The 17,174-nt window shown below is 47.9% G+C and overlaps 1 protein-coding gene across 1 annotated transcript in view; it reads right to left on the bottom strand.

Annotated features, from left to right (window-relative positions):
- Positions 1 to 16,507, bottom strand: part of BAIAP2L1 (BAR/IMD domain containing adaptor protein 2 like 1) — a 57,397-nt gene extending 40,890 nt beyond the window's left edge. The window contains exons 1-2 of the mRNA XM_066640880.1: positions 16,109 to 16,507; positions 2,237 to 2,312 (exon numbers count right to left, since the gene is read on the bottom strand). Of these exons, the coding sequence (XP_066496977.1) occupies positions 2,237 to 2,312; positions 16,109 to 16,507 (475 nt within the window). The remainder of the gene's footprint in view (positions 1 to 2,236; positions 2,313 to 16,108) is intronic.
- Between the last annotated feature and the right edge of the window lie 667 nt (positions 16,508 to 17,174).

Here is a 17,174-nt window from a genome sequence, read left to right as displayed (position 1 = left end):
ACAAGAGCCTCTCATCTGCCTCCATCATGTTTTAATTTACTTCTTTCCAAAGAGCAGTATGAGTGGAAAAATCTGTCCCACAGCCTTATTGGAAGCCAGCCACAAGCATTATTTTTTGACAACTTCCTTAAAGCTACGGACTGCACCATGGGAAAAAGAACATGATCTAAAGTCACACTTATCCCAAACAAGGGCATCATCTCTCAAAAGAAACATCCCTCTCATATGGTGCCAAAACCAGGCTCTGAATGAAATGGAAACAAGCTACTAAGCACAAGAAAAAGAGAAACCTAACAGCCTGACTCAGTAGTCCTGCTCCACCAACAGCCCTACAGAAGTAAATGCAACTTACGCTAGAGAAACTCTGATGCACAATTTCTTTTTCCAAACAGATGTAGTTCTATGAACATTAGTAGTGATTCATCCTACAGTTTGCTACACCAGAAAAGAGCATTTTAGGAGGGGTTTATCCAGCCTTGAACATATTAGTAAGTCATTAAAAAAAATTTTCCCCTGGGGGCTGGGGATAAGAATAGGCCCTCAGTTTGGCTGTACTTGTCGTAAGAGGCGACTAAACAGCCACCGGGTAGATGGGACTCGTCAGTCTGGGAAGGCAGCTCATCTGAGAGAAGGAAAACTCTGATCCCAAACCTCCACTGCCTTGTGGCTACATCCAGTTATGGAAGAGGCTTCAGGAGTCAACCTCGAGGCAAAATCCGGAGCCGGAGTCCCTGAGGCAGTTCATGGCTGAACACAGTCACATTCTGGCAACTCCTGCGACGCCGCTGGAACCAACCGCATTGGCCTCTGCCTTTCCATTGGACCATTCCAGCGACGTGGAGAGGGGGGATTTGCTGCATGGGTAACAGTCTATCCTCCATATCTACTTTACCCAGGCTTCGCGCACTGGAGAGGACACTCTGTTCCAGAACCATCATTCAGTGTGCGATACCATAGTCTTCCGAGACTGAAGGATGCCAACACAAAAATATTTACGAGTCCACTTGCTCACACACACCTTTATTAGTCATTTCTGGGCTAGTGAAAAAGGGAACTGAATTTTGGAAAGCCTGCATGTCTGGTCACACAGAGGTAGTTCTGTAGGACTGCGCAAAATGCCATCAGCAATGCATAAGAACATAAAGAGAGCCCCACTGGATCAGGTCAAAGGCCCGTCTAGTTCAGCTTCCTGGATCTCACAGTAGCCCATCAGATGCTTCAGGGAGCACACAAGACAACAAGAGACCTGCATTGTCTGATGACAACCCCCTTCTAGAACCAGAAGGCTGCACATGCCCTTAATGGCTTGTCACCTGAGATAGACTTTTCCTCCATAAAACTGTCCAATCCCCTTTTAAAGGCATCACCACAACCAGCGACAAGGAGTTCCACAGATTAATAGCAAGCCGGGCAAAGAAACACTTTCTTTTGTCTGTTCAAAGTCTCTCACCACTCAATTTGAGTGGATGTGCCCTGGTTCTGGTGTACTGTGAGAGAGAAAAGAACTTCCCTATCCACTCTATCCCATCCCCTGCATAATTTTACGAGTCTCAATCATGTCCCCCCTCAGGAGCCTTTTATCTAGACTGACAAGCCTCAAACGCTGCACCCTTTCCTTATAAGGGAGGTGCCCCAACCCAGCAATCATTTTGGTCACTTTCCTCTGCACCTTTTGCAGTTCCAGGAAAAGGCACATTCCTAGAACTCTTTAGACATGTGTAAAAATCTCCATGGTAAATAAGGACCAACAGAAACCAAGCCCTTTTGACCTTAACTCGCAATGGCATGCAGGGTTATTAGAACTCCATTCGCTTACCATGGTTTAAAAAAAAACATATATTCCACTTGGTTTTATAGCATTTTTCATGCTATATGAACAAAATGGGAAATATAGCCAGCCATTTGCTGTAATGAAATGTTTGGGTCTTCAGGCAGCAGAAGGAAGTCTTTGGCTAGAAAACTGAAATGCAGCAGAGTGTGTAGCCACAATCAAAATGAGCAAAGATTAGCTATTTTAATGCAAGTTGTGTGTTGTCCAGTGAAATCACTGATCTATACAGTGTGGTCTTAATCTTTGTTTCTTAATCCATAAACTGCAGATGCAACTGACACAAAATGAATGGGCAAGGAGGCTAGTAACTGAGTGGCTTCTTTGCATGGCAGTCATTCAGTATTGTCGAAATTGAAAACTACAATGTTAAATAATTACATTTATGTAGAAGTTAGAGAGGCTTACCATTAACAGCTTTTTCATAGTTTTTTCCCAGGTTTATTAAATTCCGCAGTCCGGGATTGAACTGTTCCATAACATTCTGATGATGGAGAGAGAGAGAGAGAGAGAGAGGTTATTATTATTCTCCTGTGTGAAACTGACATCATTCAGATTTCTAGAAATTGAAGCAAGATGCCCTTAGATGCACCACAGGTGGTTTGGGACAACAAATACGGTCTCCTCTCTGTTCCTGTGGCCACGCCACATTGGGACCGGAGAACCTGGATCCCCTGACCTTCCTGCCAGGGACTGAACACCCAACCTATGCAACAATCACTCAGTCAGTCATGTGGTCAAATTTCATTTCGAGGACAGCGGCAGCTCCCTGAACGGCTGAGAATGGCGAGACCTTGAAGCAGATGACAAGCCGAGCTGAGTGATTCCATCTGCTCTTGGTGTGAGCAAGAAGGGTCTTGGCTGCCCTCCATGTGAGAGATGGAGCTGCTTGTCAGCCTGTGTGGGAGAACTGGAGGCCAGAAGTGAGACCAGACCAGGAAGATCCATCTGAAATGTTGTTGGCTCTTGAAAGAAAGAACCTCCATGATTGTAAAAAATCCCCTGGAGGGATTTAGAAACGCCTGCCTATGTAAACCACCTTGAATAAAGTCAGAGGAGTAATCCGGTGACCAGAAAGGCGGTATATAAATACCGAGTTATTATTATTATTATATTCATTTGGGTTTATAAATCAGTGCAACATCTCTAAAGTCTTTCCCTCGAACCTCATGTCAAAAAAGAAGTAAAAATAAAGCTCTTATTTACAAATCACATTTTTCAAAATGGCCTGTAATGTTCAAGTTCAGAAACATGAAGGAAATCTGTGTTGTCCTTTGTGTGTGAAATTTAGACTTGACAGTTTTGCCACCAAAACTGTACAGAAGGCCAGGCTTCTAGCAGCACTTGCTCGCCTCTTCTGAAAGCTAAACCTTAAAACATCCCACTTAATTTGACTTTGACTCAAACAAGCAAGGTTGATTTCCTCTGTTGACAGTTTTGGTTTATTCAAAAAAACAAGAAGCAGCTGCCAGGTATCACAGAATACCAGATATATTCCATTTATTTGCATTTTGAGACGCACTCCTTACTGCAGCCTATAAAGAAAAACACTCTCTCCTCTATTTTGTCTACCACATTTCCTAATGTGGTGCGTTTTGAGGAAAAAGTCTTGTTTTCCCTACCTGACTCAGAGAAAACTTGACAGAGTTTGGAACACGGAAGCTAAACTGTAACCCTCAACATTATATTACAAACAGCTAACAGTAAAATTCAGTTTTCAAAAAAGCACCCAACAGCCTTGTGAGGAATGAGCACCCCTTTGCTTCCTTCTTCCATCCATCACTTCCCCAAAGGAAAGCCCCAGCAAAAGTTCAACAGGAAGGGGATACCGTGAAATCAGTGTCATTGCCCGAAGCCCACCCAGCCAAACAAACAGGTCATTTACAGTCTGCTTATGTATTGAGCCCTATGGAAAACACAACAGCTACACATGTGTGTTTACTCATGTGTAAGCAAAGGTGCCTTGACTCCTATCGAAGGCAGGTGCAGGGGAATGTAAAGCCACGTGAATGGTCCCGACCTGACGTACATGAAGCTCAAACCCTCTGGTCGTCGTCTCCCACTACCGTAGCAAAAAGGGTCAAAAACAGAGACGCTTGAGCTGGTAAGCTAAAACTTTTAAGTCTTGTAAAGCGAGGTGGGTTGCAATAGTGTGTCTTTTTTTAAAGGGTCCTGGTGCTAAAAAGTTTAGGAACCACCGCCCTGGAAAGATCAGCCGCTGGAACCAAGATGTGCCAGCTGACCAGGTCAGAAGGCAGAGAGGCATAAGCCGACCAATCGAAAGGACCTATAACCACATTTAACCAGGGTTAATTAAGGCCAAGCAACGAGGCTGCTTGCATGCTTTCTGAGAGTGGATTCTGCGTGCTCCAGTCCCCCTGCCTCCCTGGGGGCAGAGAGGTGTAATCAGAGAGCAGGAGCCTTGGGAAAGCACCGTTCAAGACCACTGCATCGCCATGCGAGGGATTCTGTTTTGATTTCAGGCTGGTCTGTAACTGCCTGCTTGCATTTCTGCCAAGACCTGCTTCTGGGCACCTCCAAAGGCACAAGCCACTTCCCAAACCTATCCTTGCCTCCTCGGTATTAGCCAACACCCTGTGTTATCCCTTGTGCTTCCGTACGTTCTTCTTATGCCTGTTGCTTGCTAAACCCTGCAAGAGCCTTGCCCCACTTCACCTGGACCCTGCCACAGACTAGGTTTGGGAGAAATTCTCCCTGAAAGGCTTCCAAGGACTGCTCTCTGCCTTGTTTCATCCTTGCAGGGGCCGTGGAATCTCCCCCTTTTGGCCCCGGGCAAGGGGCAGATCAGAGACACTGACATCAGGGCTGCCCTCAATCAGCACAGGCATGTTTAGACTCAGCCAAGACTCCTGCATTCCGCGCATGCCTAGTGGAACTTCTTTCTCTTGGGCAATGATGGGCTCACCTCTACCCTGCAGGTAGTTAGCCTTACCTAGGGCACAAAATAGCCTGGCACAGGCCTCACCATAAGAACAGCCCCACTGGATCAGGCCATAGCCCATCTAGTCCAGCTTCCTGTATCTCACAGCGGCTCACCAAATGCCCCAAGATGCCCCACCATGCAAGATCACAAGCTGCTTCTGAAACTCCTCTCCGTTTCAAAAGCTGTGCTGCATGTGTCTGTCTGTCCAGGCTTATTAGGATCATTTTGGGGCTCCCTGGATCCTGGCCAAAATGGCGAAGTATTTTCCATCTACTAGCGCCATTATGACCCAAACCATTCACATCTTCAAAAAAGAAAACACATTTGCGTTCCAAAACACCCCAAACAGTTGCATTGCACAGAAACACAGAAAGGGGCTTGATGGACTGCATTTTCAGATCCTGATTTTTAAGCATAAACCCTTAAGCATGGCTCTTATGGAAAGTCAACCCCCTCCCCTCCCCCCCACACAGAGGAAAATAACTGCAGTAGAAAAACAGCAAGAGTGGCAAGATACACAAAATGTGATCAAATAAATACTTTGCTAAATTGCTTGAGATATGAATTTGGGGCCATTCACAGAACAGCAAGTTCAAAAGATTTACCATAAAGAGCAGGCTCCACGGGGACCTTTTGTCCACATTTGCCACAGTGAGCCATTCTCGAAATACCGCTGGATACCCTGCACGCCCTATTGATTCAAGATAACGTCTGTCCAGACAATAATGTACGGTTGCCTCCCACTACATAAGGTTTAAGATTAAGATTAGCAAGCCCACTAACAGAGGCTGTTTAAAACTACTCCGGATCCCTTGTCAAACACGCTTGTTCTGCAATGCGCTTGATTCTTCTCTAAGCTTTTCTCTGCAGATACTTTTCCTCAAACAGATACTTAAAAGATTCTTTTACAGATTAGCAGGCGGACTCAGACTAACAACAGAGACACTCCACCTTGTGTGCAAGTTATCCTCAAGGAAGGGGGCATCAGAAAGCAGTGTAAGGTCCTGCCTGCCTTGAGTCAGGTCTTCCATGCAAGATGAACACTACCTGCCACTAACTTGGCAGTGGGGTTGGGGGGTCTCATGCATGTAGCATGGGGCGGGCACAACTACCTGTTCAGACCGTGTTCTTTCCCAGGGTCTCCCTTGTGTCGCTTTTCAGATTGTGATCCCTTTCGAGACAGGCAAATTATCTTTTTTTTTGCTAAGCAAACAGCATTGTGAGTGTTTTATTGCTATTGACTAGCAGTAAATAAATATTCCACCTGCTGCATGATATCCCCAAAAGAAAAATGAATTACCACGAACAATTTCCTTCCTAGGAGCACAAACAGTGCCTGCAGCACAACACTGCACATAAATGAATTTGATTTTCCATTGGGGTAACTTTGTACCCCAGCTAATTAGTGCCCCCCCCCCCATTTTCAACACTCCAGCTAGTTTTACCATTATTATTAAAGCATTATTATTACCACAGTGTGGACCCTACAGTTGAGACGGGCTAGCAGGATTCCACCCATCAAAAGCAGCTAAAGAGAAAAGAAAAAAAACACCAGGCTCCTGTTCTTTTCTATTCAGGAATTTTTTCTTATTTAAATTAAATTTTCAACCATTTTAAAATCGCCACTGCAATGTCCACTCAGTCTACGTCACCCATATTACAGGCCTGTGATTAAAGCAATAGCAGCTGATGAAAGCCCTACCAATGCAGGACGCTGCTAGTATTTCAGGTAAGAGGTTGAGTTGAGTCTGGCTTTAATTTCCAGCCAAAAAGCAGCCCCACAGAAAGCCCTTCAGGCTGCAGCAAAGGTCAATCTTTGCCTGCCCCCTGCACCATGGGGGGGGGGGAAGACAGAAAGTGCCATGAGGGCCCAGTAATCTTGCACCAGCACTGACTTCTACTGTAGATGGTAAATATATAATAAACACACATATGCTTGCTTTAAAAAAAAGGCAAAGTGCAGCTACATCTTAGATAAACAAACCAAGCCATTGTAGAAAAGTCTTCCTGCAAAAGTTCAAGCTTTGCTTAGGAACACACGCCTTCCAAGGACACAATAGCTAGGCAGGTAGTTTTGCTAAGATCAACAGTGCTTATGGACCTTGTAGCCTTGGAAGCAGAGCTTTTTCACTGGCTCACAAACAATCTGGGCTTTGGGGTAAACAGCAAGGTGGTCACTCCTGCTTTAGACATCAAACTACTCAAGGTGGTAAAAGCACAGCAGATTGGGAAGTGCTCTAGAAAGGGCCTCTTCAAACAGGGTGAATCAGCAACCAAATGTCAAACGTGGTTCAGCGCAAACAAGCGTAAAATGACGCACTGGAGCACACTGAAATCCGAACTTCACCTATACGGGGTCTGAGCTGTCAGTGTTGAATGAGGTGAGAGACCTTGGGGTGGTGGAGGGCAGCTCAACATCAACTCAATGTGCAGCAGCCACAAAGGAGGCAATTTCCATGTTTGGGGTTATTAGGGAATTGAACATAAGAACAGCCCCACTGGATCAGGCCATAGGCCCATCTAGTCCAGCTTCCTGTATCTCACAGCGGCCCACCAAATGCTCCAGGGAGCACACCAGGTAACAAGAGACCTCATCCTGGTGCCCTCCCTTGCATCTGGCATTCTGACATAGCCCGTTTCTAAAATTAGGTTGTATATACACATCATGGCTTGCAACCCGTAATGGATTTTTCTCCAGAAATTTGTCCAATCCCCTTTTAAAGGCTTCTAGGCCAGATGCTATCACCACATGCTATGGGAATGAGTTCCACACATGCCTTGAGAATTAGACTAACATGCAAAACCACATGCAGGAGGCAGGTCTGGAAGTTGAGCTGCCACCTTGCCTGAAAAAGTTAAACAGGATCAGTTCAGGTCTCACCTTGGATGGGTGACTGGAAGCCGTCGGCTAAAGAAGAAGAAAGGTGGACTTGCAAGGAATGGGTAACATCCTGAGAACCAGACTGGGATGTGATTTGCAGCTGCCTTGTAGGCTTGAAAGCACAAGAGCTGTGCAGCCAGGATGACAATCATACCATGAAGGGAAACATCTGGAGAAAAGGAGGGTTCCACGAGTTTCTTTCCTAGAATAACACTTGTAAAAACCCCATTAGAAAAAAAGGGGGTTTATGGTCAGCCTGCCTACTTAGACCACCTTGAGCTATGAGACTCGAGTCTACAGGAAAGGTGGTCTATGAATAATAAATAAAAATAAATATACTGCCCCCTTACAAGTCTGTGTGCAGCACAGAAGTTCTGAAAAATTAGAAGAAACTCAGCAATATCCTTTATATGTATTCTGTATTTGCAGTTTTTTCCAAGTAATTATCATAACCAAAACATTCATCTTTGTGACAATAGTGAATAATATCTAACTATCAGACCTGAAACGTTTGCACTGGACTTATCCACCAGTATAAGTCTGGTCTAGTATAAGTATATATTATCCACCAATATAAGTCTGGGCAGGAGGTCTGGTTCAGAGGGTAGAGCCTCCATTAGCCCGAAAATAACATCAGAAGGTCGCCAGTTCAAGGACACCGGCAGCTCCCTGAATGGCTGAGAATGGTGAGACCTTGAAGCAGATGACAAGCCGAGCTGAGTGATTCCACCTGCTCTTGGTGTGAGCAAAATGCGTCTTGGCTGCCCTCCATGTGAGAGATGGAGCTGCTTGCCAGCCTGCGTGGGAGAACTGGAGGCCAGAAGTGAGAACAAACCAGGAAGATCCATTCTGAGATGTTGTTGGTTCTTGAAAGAGAGAACCTCCATGATTGTAAAAATCCCCTTGAGGGATTTAGAAACGCCTGCCTATGTAAATCACCTTGAATAAAGTCAGAGGAGTAATCCAATGACCAGAAAGGAGGTATATAAATACCTAGTTGTTGTTGTTGTTGTTAACTGCATCTCTTTGTGCTGTGGGCTGCTTCAGTCATGATTAGCTTTTAATCGGGAAGCAGAGTAAAAGTGAAGGTGAGAACAAAATCAAATTATGGTTTATTATTGTGTGATATGCTGAGGCACACCACCATACACCAATAAATCACTTATAAGCCGATACAGGAGGCCATTGGACGGCTGGAAAATAGCAAATGGTGGATCAGTTGTTTATGTCCAGCCTTACATATGAAAAATTCATGTTCTAGAAGAAAAGCTGGTTGGTTCAGTGGGGTGAGACCTTTTGGAAGCAACAATCAAATGTACAGCCATGTAAAAAATACACTCCTGACTAACTTATGTAAACTAAAACAGGGGATAAATCAAGTGCTTGCAGTCTAAGAGCTGCATTACCAGCAAACTATGTCAAAAATGTTAATATCTAACTTATATAAGATCGTTTTAAATGACAGTCTGAAGTCATTTTTTCATTGCTTGCTTTAATTTGTGGCTCCAGAGGGAGTTTTGTAACAGCCATATCCTTGAACAAGTCTGGGGTGCCCATTCCTTCCTTGCATAACATGAAACCAAACATCCCCAAGACTTGGAAAACCTAAACTGGTAGGATTCAAATCTGTCTCCAAAACATTCTCACACTTGTGTGTGTTATGCAATGTGTAGAAATATATTCTAATGACAACCCAGGAAAGGGAGCGCTGCGGTAGACAAAACAGGCACCATGCATTCTTGTGGAGAATGAACCACAAGGACACAAGCAAACACAACTTATTTCCTTTTAGATTGTTCTTTTTCTAACTGGGATTTTATTTATACTACTAACTTTTGCAAGTGACCAGGGGGCTACGCGTGATCCCAGAATCAGGGCAGTTACATTTATGTATTATTTTTCACATTTTAATACTGAGCTTCCTCCAGGGAACTCAGGGTGATGTACATGGTTCCTTCCTTCCTTATAATCTTCACAACAACCCTGTGAGGTAGGTGAGGCTGAGAGGCCCAATGTCACCCTGAAAACTGGATGGCTAAGCAGGGGTTCCAACCTGTCCAGGTCCAATTCCTGAACCATTACACCACCCTGGCACTCATGTCATTTCTACTCCACTCTGCGCTGTGAACCATTCACTTCCCCTCTTCCCACCTGTTGCACATCCATCAACCCCCACATTCACCCATTTCTGCCCAGCCCACAGGTGTACACATTTGGTCCCTGTTGTGTATATGCAACATTGGGCAGAAACAGCTTAAGAAAGTTAAGGGGAAATTTCTTCTTAACCAAGTAGGCCAATTATCATCATCTGTGGAAGAACATCCATAAAAGCAACTTGCTGGTATCTTCCTCACACAGAAGGAAAGCTGAGGATGAACAGAGAGGACGTGGTCAAGGCTGGACAAGTGACCTTCACCTGTCCAATGACCTGTCTGTGTGAAAAATGGTGCTCGCGCTCGCTCTCTCTCTCTCTCTCTCTCTCTCTCACACACACACACACACACACAGCTTTTCCTTGAATCTAACTGTCCAGTTTTGCTTTAAGCTTAGACGTTCCACCCACACCATGCCTCCTCTGATTAGTCACATCAAATTTAGTGTTGATTTTGCGCTGACGCTGGGAGAGTTAGATGTGCTTGGCAGGCAACAGAACGATCGCTGAATCAACAGAAGTTGGCCCAGTAAAAGGTGTCGCCTTACAGGAGTTGCGACACTGAGCGCAACACTGTGCCAGGCCATTCTCTGGCAAACCACCTTTCAGTCTGTAGCTGTTTCAGTGGAGAGCCTTGTTCAGCTCTGTGACTCTCTGAAGGAGTTGACAAACCCTCATTTCAGGACTGCATGTGGATGACGGTGGCCACTGGTTACTTCATCTCAACAACAACAAAGAAGGAATAATGAAGCTGGAAAAAGTACAGAAGAGAAATTATACACGTGTTTGGAAAAGATATTCCGGATTGCTACATGCAAACCCTGCCTGAGGGCTGGAACAAGCTTTCAAATTCCTAGCATCCTGGCTGGCCAAACAGCAGAATCTTCCAACTCTATCCATTTTCAGAATTAGAAAGAGATTCATTGTGAAGATAAACTGAAACTGTGCGTTGCGCTGTACGATCTGTGCATGTCTAGCAATGCTTGGGAATCAACAGTGGAGCGGGGACACTGTCAGTTACGAAGGATGACAGATGCCAGCACAGCTGCCCCACTGCTGTGGGGGCGGAGCGATGTCACCTAGCTCAGGGGCCAGGCAAACCTGGACTGGTTTTGCAAGACTGAAGTGCCAGGCAGCCGGGAGCCCTGGGCACCGGGCTTCGCTGACAAATGGGCCATGAACATTTGAGTGCAGGGGGGTGAAGCTCCCGGACGCGTTCTCATTCTCCTGGGTGGGTAGACAGAGGCATAGCCCAGTTACTCCCATTCTCTGGGTGGAGGCCTTAGATGTACATACTTCAGAATACCACATGCTCACAGCAGTCCTACACATGCCTTCTCCTATCATAACACTAGCCAGTTGACCATTGTTTCTCAGCATCATTTTCATCTTTCTTCACAGGAGGAGAATACAGTGAAAATTCATTCACTTACCGAAGGCATCTGCACTAGAACAGTATTATAAGGGCCTCCTTTAGCACTGTTTCCTACAGCGCTTCCAGAAGCACAACTGAGAGCACTATAGGAGGTAAAACCGCACTACGTTTTCCCCCATTCTGCTCTCTGCTTTGAGAAGGGACCAGTATGTCCTTATCAGTGAAGATTGAGCTGCCTTCTGGGTTTTGAAAAGCAGAAAAAAAATCTTTTAAATAAATACTAATAAATCACTGCTGGTCCTGTATTTATATTTTCAAACGGGAGGGGGGGTCATTGTTTATTTTCTTGAGCCTGCTTACGGTTCCCTTAACCAGCAAAATCTTTTTCTCTTCTTTGCCCTCTCAGCTTTCCCCCCTTTTTGGTTTTAACATTCAGATGAAGGGGAAAAAAGCCTGTGCGACTCAAAAAAGCCCATAACTTCCTTCCATCTGGTTGCCCTAATAAAAGCGTATTCTGCCACTGTTGCTGAGAGGGTTATTTCAGATGCATCAACACCGCGGCCATTTTGTAATAACCTGTCAAAACTCCATGTCGCATTAGCAAAAGAAGAGGTATTTGAGGAGCTTTAGTCATCGTTTGTCAAGTGCTTTGAAAACATGCCCTCTTGATCCTCAGTAATGGAGACTTGACATCCTGGTCAACTCGCAGCCATGACAATTTGCGGATCAGCAGATGTTGGCAAAACTCAGCTCCAAAGAGGGTAAACCCTCCATAGTCTAAAAACTGCAGACAATTTACCCCACACACAAACCTGTGTCCAAAATAATCCAAAAGCAACCTCATTCTAGGTCCACCTCCCAGACCCTTGACCCAGTCGCAAGGCAAATCCTACAGGTTAACAGCAGAATTTCCATACAACATTTGACGCTTTTCAGGTTATCCCGGAACGTCCAGAACTTTTCTGACTGCACGGTGAGATTCGGTCAACAACTCTGGAATAAAGGAGATCCAGAAGAGGGGCCCGTGGGCTCCAGAAGTAGCAACAAAAACAAAGTGAGTGTATTTGCATAGTAGAAAAGGAAGTGGGAGGTCATCCCAAAGAGGAGAAAAGTTCTTTCTCATGGACTGCAGGGAGGAATTCATGAAAAGTGCTTACAGGGTGCCTCTCTCTCCCCAGCCCCTTGGGACCAAGGTGACTCACATAATCAAGGCTAAAATCAAAACCAACCACCAGCACAACAAAAAGAAAGCTTGCCCAACACAAGCCTTGCCCAACAACTACAAACAGCAGAGCAGGACCTGCTCAACAGAACCCAAACGGCTGGAGAAACGATAACACTTTCGTATACCTGTGAAGAGCAACCAGGCTGGAGGCAGTACGAGGCCCCTCTGGCAGAGAGACAGGTGCCACAGCAGAGGGGGTCCTCCCAGGTATCACCACCAGCCATGACGACATGCATGGGAGACCCTCCCCGGATGACCAGAGGCAATAGGCAGCTCTCTGTGGGCAGCAGCAAAGCTCTGGGTCTCAAGCCCTGCAGGACCTTGAAGCTAAGCACCAGCAGCTGGAGCATGCCTGGAAACGAACCGGCATGAGAGTGATACAAGAGGGGTGTGTGGTGTGGTCATATCCTCTGCTTCCCTTTGTCAACCTCACTGCCGCATTTTGAAGCAGCTGACGCTTCTAAGAGGCCTTCAAGGGCAGTCCCACAAAGAACGCCTTGCAGCAATCCAGTCTTAACGCTACCAGCATGTGGGTCAGCTTCCCCAAGTCTGAATGGTCCAAGGACAGGCGCAACTGGCAGGAGCAATACCTGACCCCAAGCCACAGACCTGCTCCATCAAGGAGAGCACCACCCCATCCCGAACTGTCCCCATTCCACCTCTAGGTCAACAGCTCTCCTGCCCAACAGCACCTCTGCCTGGTTCAAATTTCATTTCTGCTTGCTTGCCCTGCTCAGCCCACGACCGACTTCAGACAGCCACACTGAAATTCCCTTTTTTTGCATCTGAAGCCAACATCCTCCCAAATACAAGCTCTCTTTATTTCATGGTGGCTTTCCCGGCACTTTGGGGCACCACCATCTTGGATCCCGTGAGATCTCATGACAATCGCGTGCAATCCAAGATGGCTGCACCTGGGACAACCAGGAAGAAGAGGCCACTGGGGACCTCTTGCAGCAGCCCTGTGCCACGGGTCCTCAGGAGCTATGGTGCACAATTTGGGAACCCCTGAACTAGGGTGTACCAGAGAAAGAAAGCCAGCTGCAAGGGAATGGCAACAGGGCACAGGGATCTTGGCAAGTCCATCTTGGACACGGACCTGGAGACTCAGCATGGTATGGAATGAGACTTTGGCAAGAATGCTGGGTTCATTCAAAAACCAGCTGTAAAATAATCCAGGGCTGGACCTGAGTGCATTAAATATGGCCTATTTTAACAGAAGCAATTGCTTCACATAAAAGTCACAAGATGCTAGTTATTCTTTTGAGGAGCCTAACCTCACCCATTCACGGATTACCCTGCCATGTTTACTGTGGTCATACATTAGGAGTAGATCCGCCACAGCAGGTGAACAATCCAGACATACCTAAGTGTTAGTAACTGCTTTTGTCATGGAAAAGGGCCTGGCTTCAGCATTGACAGGGAAGAAAATTGCAAACAGCCCTAGTTACAGTTTCAAAACAGCAAACACCAACCAAGTACTTTGCATTTTGCAGGGCAGAAACCATAATATTTTGACAAGCACAAAAGAGGCACATTCCCTTCCCAACAAATCACACACCTTCAAATCGCACAGCAATGTGAGATTTGTTAGTAAACAGGTTTTTCAAGGCGCAAAAGCTCTCAATGCCATTTGCAAAGAGCAAATGGCAGCACATCTCTCATTCATTGATGGATGCTACATCAATCTACAAGGCAATGCTGTTCTCCAGCTGCTACCCAATTTCTGCTGTGGGAGGGCAGAATAAGAGAAACTTTTTTTTGTATAGGGAGCCAATCCTATACACTGCAGACTGTAATTCTATACTCAGTTTCCTGGGAGTAATACAATGGAACTTACTTCTGAGTAGACACGCATAGGATCACGCTGCAAATCTCTCTTTACACAGAACCCAGGTGGCTGTGCAACAGGAAATAATTTATTTGCAAACAGCACCAAAGGTGTGAGACAAACAGCAGTTGCACTTGTTTTGGCATTAGCAAAATGCTGACCAAATGACGTTAATATTTATGGATTGTGACTTACACACTCAATTATACATGACAGACTGTGGTGTCAAACTAGAAACTCAGTATTTTTCATATGGTTATGTGCTCTATTATTGAAGGATATGCCATTTTATCCTCTGGTTGTGGCCTCTGGCCAAGGCAAACAGGCCTTGCTTGTAATTGCATGTAGTTGTGTCTGTACACAAATTCTTCTTAGGCTAGGAAGCTCTGCCTCTCGCCTCCACTTGGGATCGCCTTCCCAAGTCCACGGAGGGCTCCCCCAAGAAGCAACCGGGCTGCAGTTTTCATACAGAGATGGCTTTCTAAAGACAATTCAAGAGATATTCATGCTTCTGTGATTGTCTACCCTGGAGACAGCGAAAGCAGGGCTGAGACTGTGCATTAGACTCTGCCTTGAAAGTTAGACTTCCAAACAGACACTGCACTGAACAAATCTCTCTTCCGTCCAGGAGTCATCAACACACAGGTGCCGCTACGGACATGGACGGTTGTCTCATTGTCTGAGCCCCACAAGAGTCCCACATTATTATTGAATAATAATACAGGTTATTGAATGAGCTTCCCAGGTATCGCATTTCCTTGGTGGTCAATACTTCTACATCATCGCTACATCTGAACAGGACACTGCGAGGTTTGCTCAGGGACACCACGGGGTCATCCTTACACTGGTCCCCCCCATTCTCAGATTTCTGTCCCAGTCGCAGAGAGAGGCCTTCCCATTCCTGCCCTGGAATCTCCACTGTTTACAACACAAACACACACGTCCTTATTTGGGCATATCCTCACTGGGTCTGGATACTGTACATTGCTGCTCACAGGAAGAACCAGGGAGTGAACAGGCCCTGCCCATAACAATGACAACTGATGAGAGGAATGGAGATCCAGTTTCCAGACTGTGAACCTCTCCGGGGCAGGGCCTGCAACCACAGACTGGTGCGGCACATGGCTTGAGGCTGCAATCCTAGGCATACTTTCCTGGGAGTCAGCCCTCCTGAACATAGTGGGATTGACACGCCTAAGGTTGTGCTGTGCGAGATGGAGCAGGAACTCGAGATTCCCTCTGTTCCAATCTCACCCCTGCCATGAATTCTCAGACCCGGTGGCCTTAAGGGAAGCCACAGCCTCAGTCTTCCCCATCTGCAAAATGGGGATAATAGGACTTACCTTGCACAGTTGTGATTTCAAGACTCAGAAGGCACACTAGGCAGATGCGATGGTTGAACTGGAGGACAGCACAGCGAGCGTTTGCACAGCGCTTCAAGAGTGCCAAGTACTGCTTAGGCATTATTCGGCAAGCAGGTACTACTCGCCCCATACTGCAGAGGGGGAAGACTGAGGCCGAGACGGAGTGCCTCGCCCCAGGCCACCTCCAGAGGAGCGCAGGTGCATTCGGAAGCAAGCCGCGCTGATTTCAAAGGGGCTCGCTCCCGGGGGAGGGCGTGTGGGGCCGGCAGGCCCCTCTGAAGGGGGGGGGGGACAGTCCCGTCTCTTGGGCGCCAGGCCTGGCTCGGGGCAGAGCAGCCTTCGGAGGACGGCCCTCTGCACATGCACAAGAGCCCCTCCTCCGCTGCGCGCAGCGCCCAGCCCCCCCCCCGGGGAAGCCTCGGCAGCCCGCGGGGTCCGCGCCGGAGGGGCTCCGGGGCTGGGCTCGCGCGACCCCCCGGGGCCGCCCCCTCCGGGCTCCGGCACTCACCCGGTAGGTGCTCTCGGTCAGCCTGTTCACCTCCTCGGGGTCGCGGGCCATGGTGCGCGCAGCCTCTGCCCTCCTGCTCCGGCCGGCCGGCGGCTGGGCTGGCTGGCTGGGCTGGGCGCGCTCCGGCTCCGCCCCCCTCACCTGAGTCAGCCCGCCAGGCGCCTCCCCCGGGCTCCGGAGCCCTCCGGCCTGCCTCGCAGGGCTGTCGTGAGCACCTCCCCCCCCCCCGTGCACGCGTCCGCCTGCAGCACCAGCCTCCCACCCGGGGGCCCGGCCGGCGCTCGCCGGGCAGCCCTTCCTCCCAGCCAGAGCACGAGTGGGGCGCAGGCCCCCGGGGGGGGGGTCCTGAAGGGGGGCCGCGTCACCACCCGCCCGGAACCCTTTGCCAGGCGTCGCCATTTGGCGCAAACCAGCACCGCTCTCCGCACTTTGCACTGCTGGGGAACACCCAAACCTCCCCCCCCCCCGTTCTCCCACCTCTGCCCGTGCAGAAGTGGGCTGAAGGCACCCCCCCCCCCGCAAACTGCCCATTCAGGAAAGAAGCCCTGCTGTGCTGGGGCAGGGGGCTTGCGGCTGAGCCTGGCCCTGCTCCAAGCCAGGATTCTCCCTCCAGGCTGCCCCCGATGGGAAGCGGCACCAGCTGTGGCCTCTCGCTTCTTGCCGCCAGTAGTTGGCAACCTTCAGACTCGAAAGACTCTGGGATCGCGCTCTGAAAGGTGGTTCTGGCACAGCGTCTAGTGTGGCTGAAAAGGCCAATCCGGGAGTGACAATCCCTTCCACACCGGGAGCAAGTGCAGTCTGTCCCTGGTCTGTCTCCCTGGCTGTGGGCCTTCCTTCTTTGCCTCTTAGCCTCAGACTGTTGGCAAAGTGTCTCTTCAAACTGGGAAAGGCCATGCTGCACAGCCTGCCTCCAAGCGGGCCACTCAGAGGCCAGGCTTTCCCACCTGTTGAGGTCCACTCCTAAGGCCTTCAGATCCCTCTTGCAGATGTCCTTGTATCACAGCTGTGGTAGCAGCTCTCCAAGCCTTCAGACTAGTATTTCCCAGCCATATCTGGAGATGCCAGG

This window comes from Tiliqua scincoides, chromosome 13 (assembly GCF_035046505.1).
Source record: "Tiliqua scincoides isolate rTilSci1 chromosome 13, rTilSci1.hap2, whole genome shotgun sequence".
Classification (NCBI taxonomy): domain Eukaryota; kingdom Metazoa; phylum Chordata; class Lepidosauria; order Squamata; family Scincidae; genus Tiliqua; species Tiliqua scincoides.
This window is presented reverse-complemented; position numbering and strand designations above follow the sequence as displayed.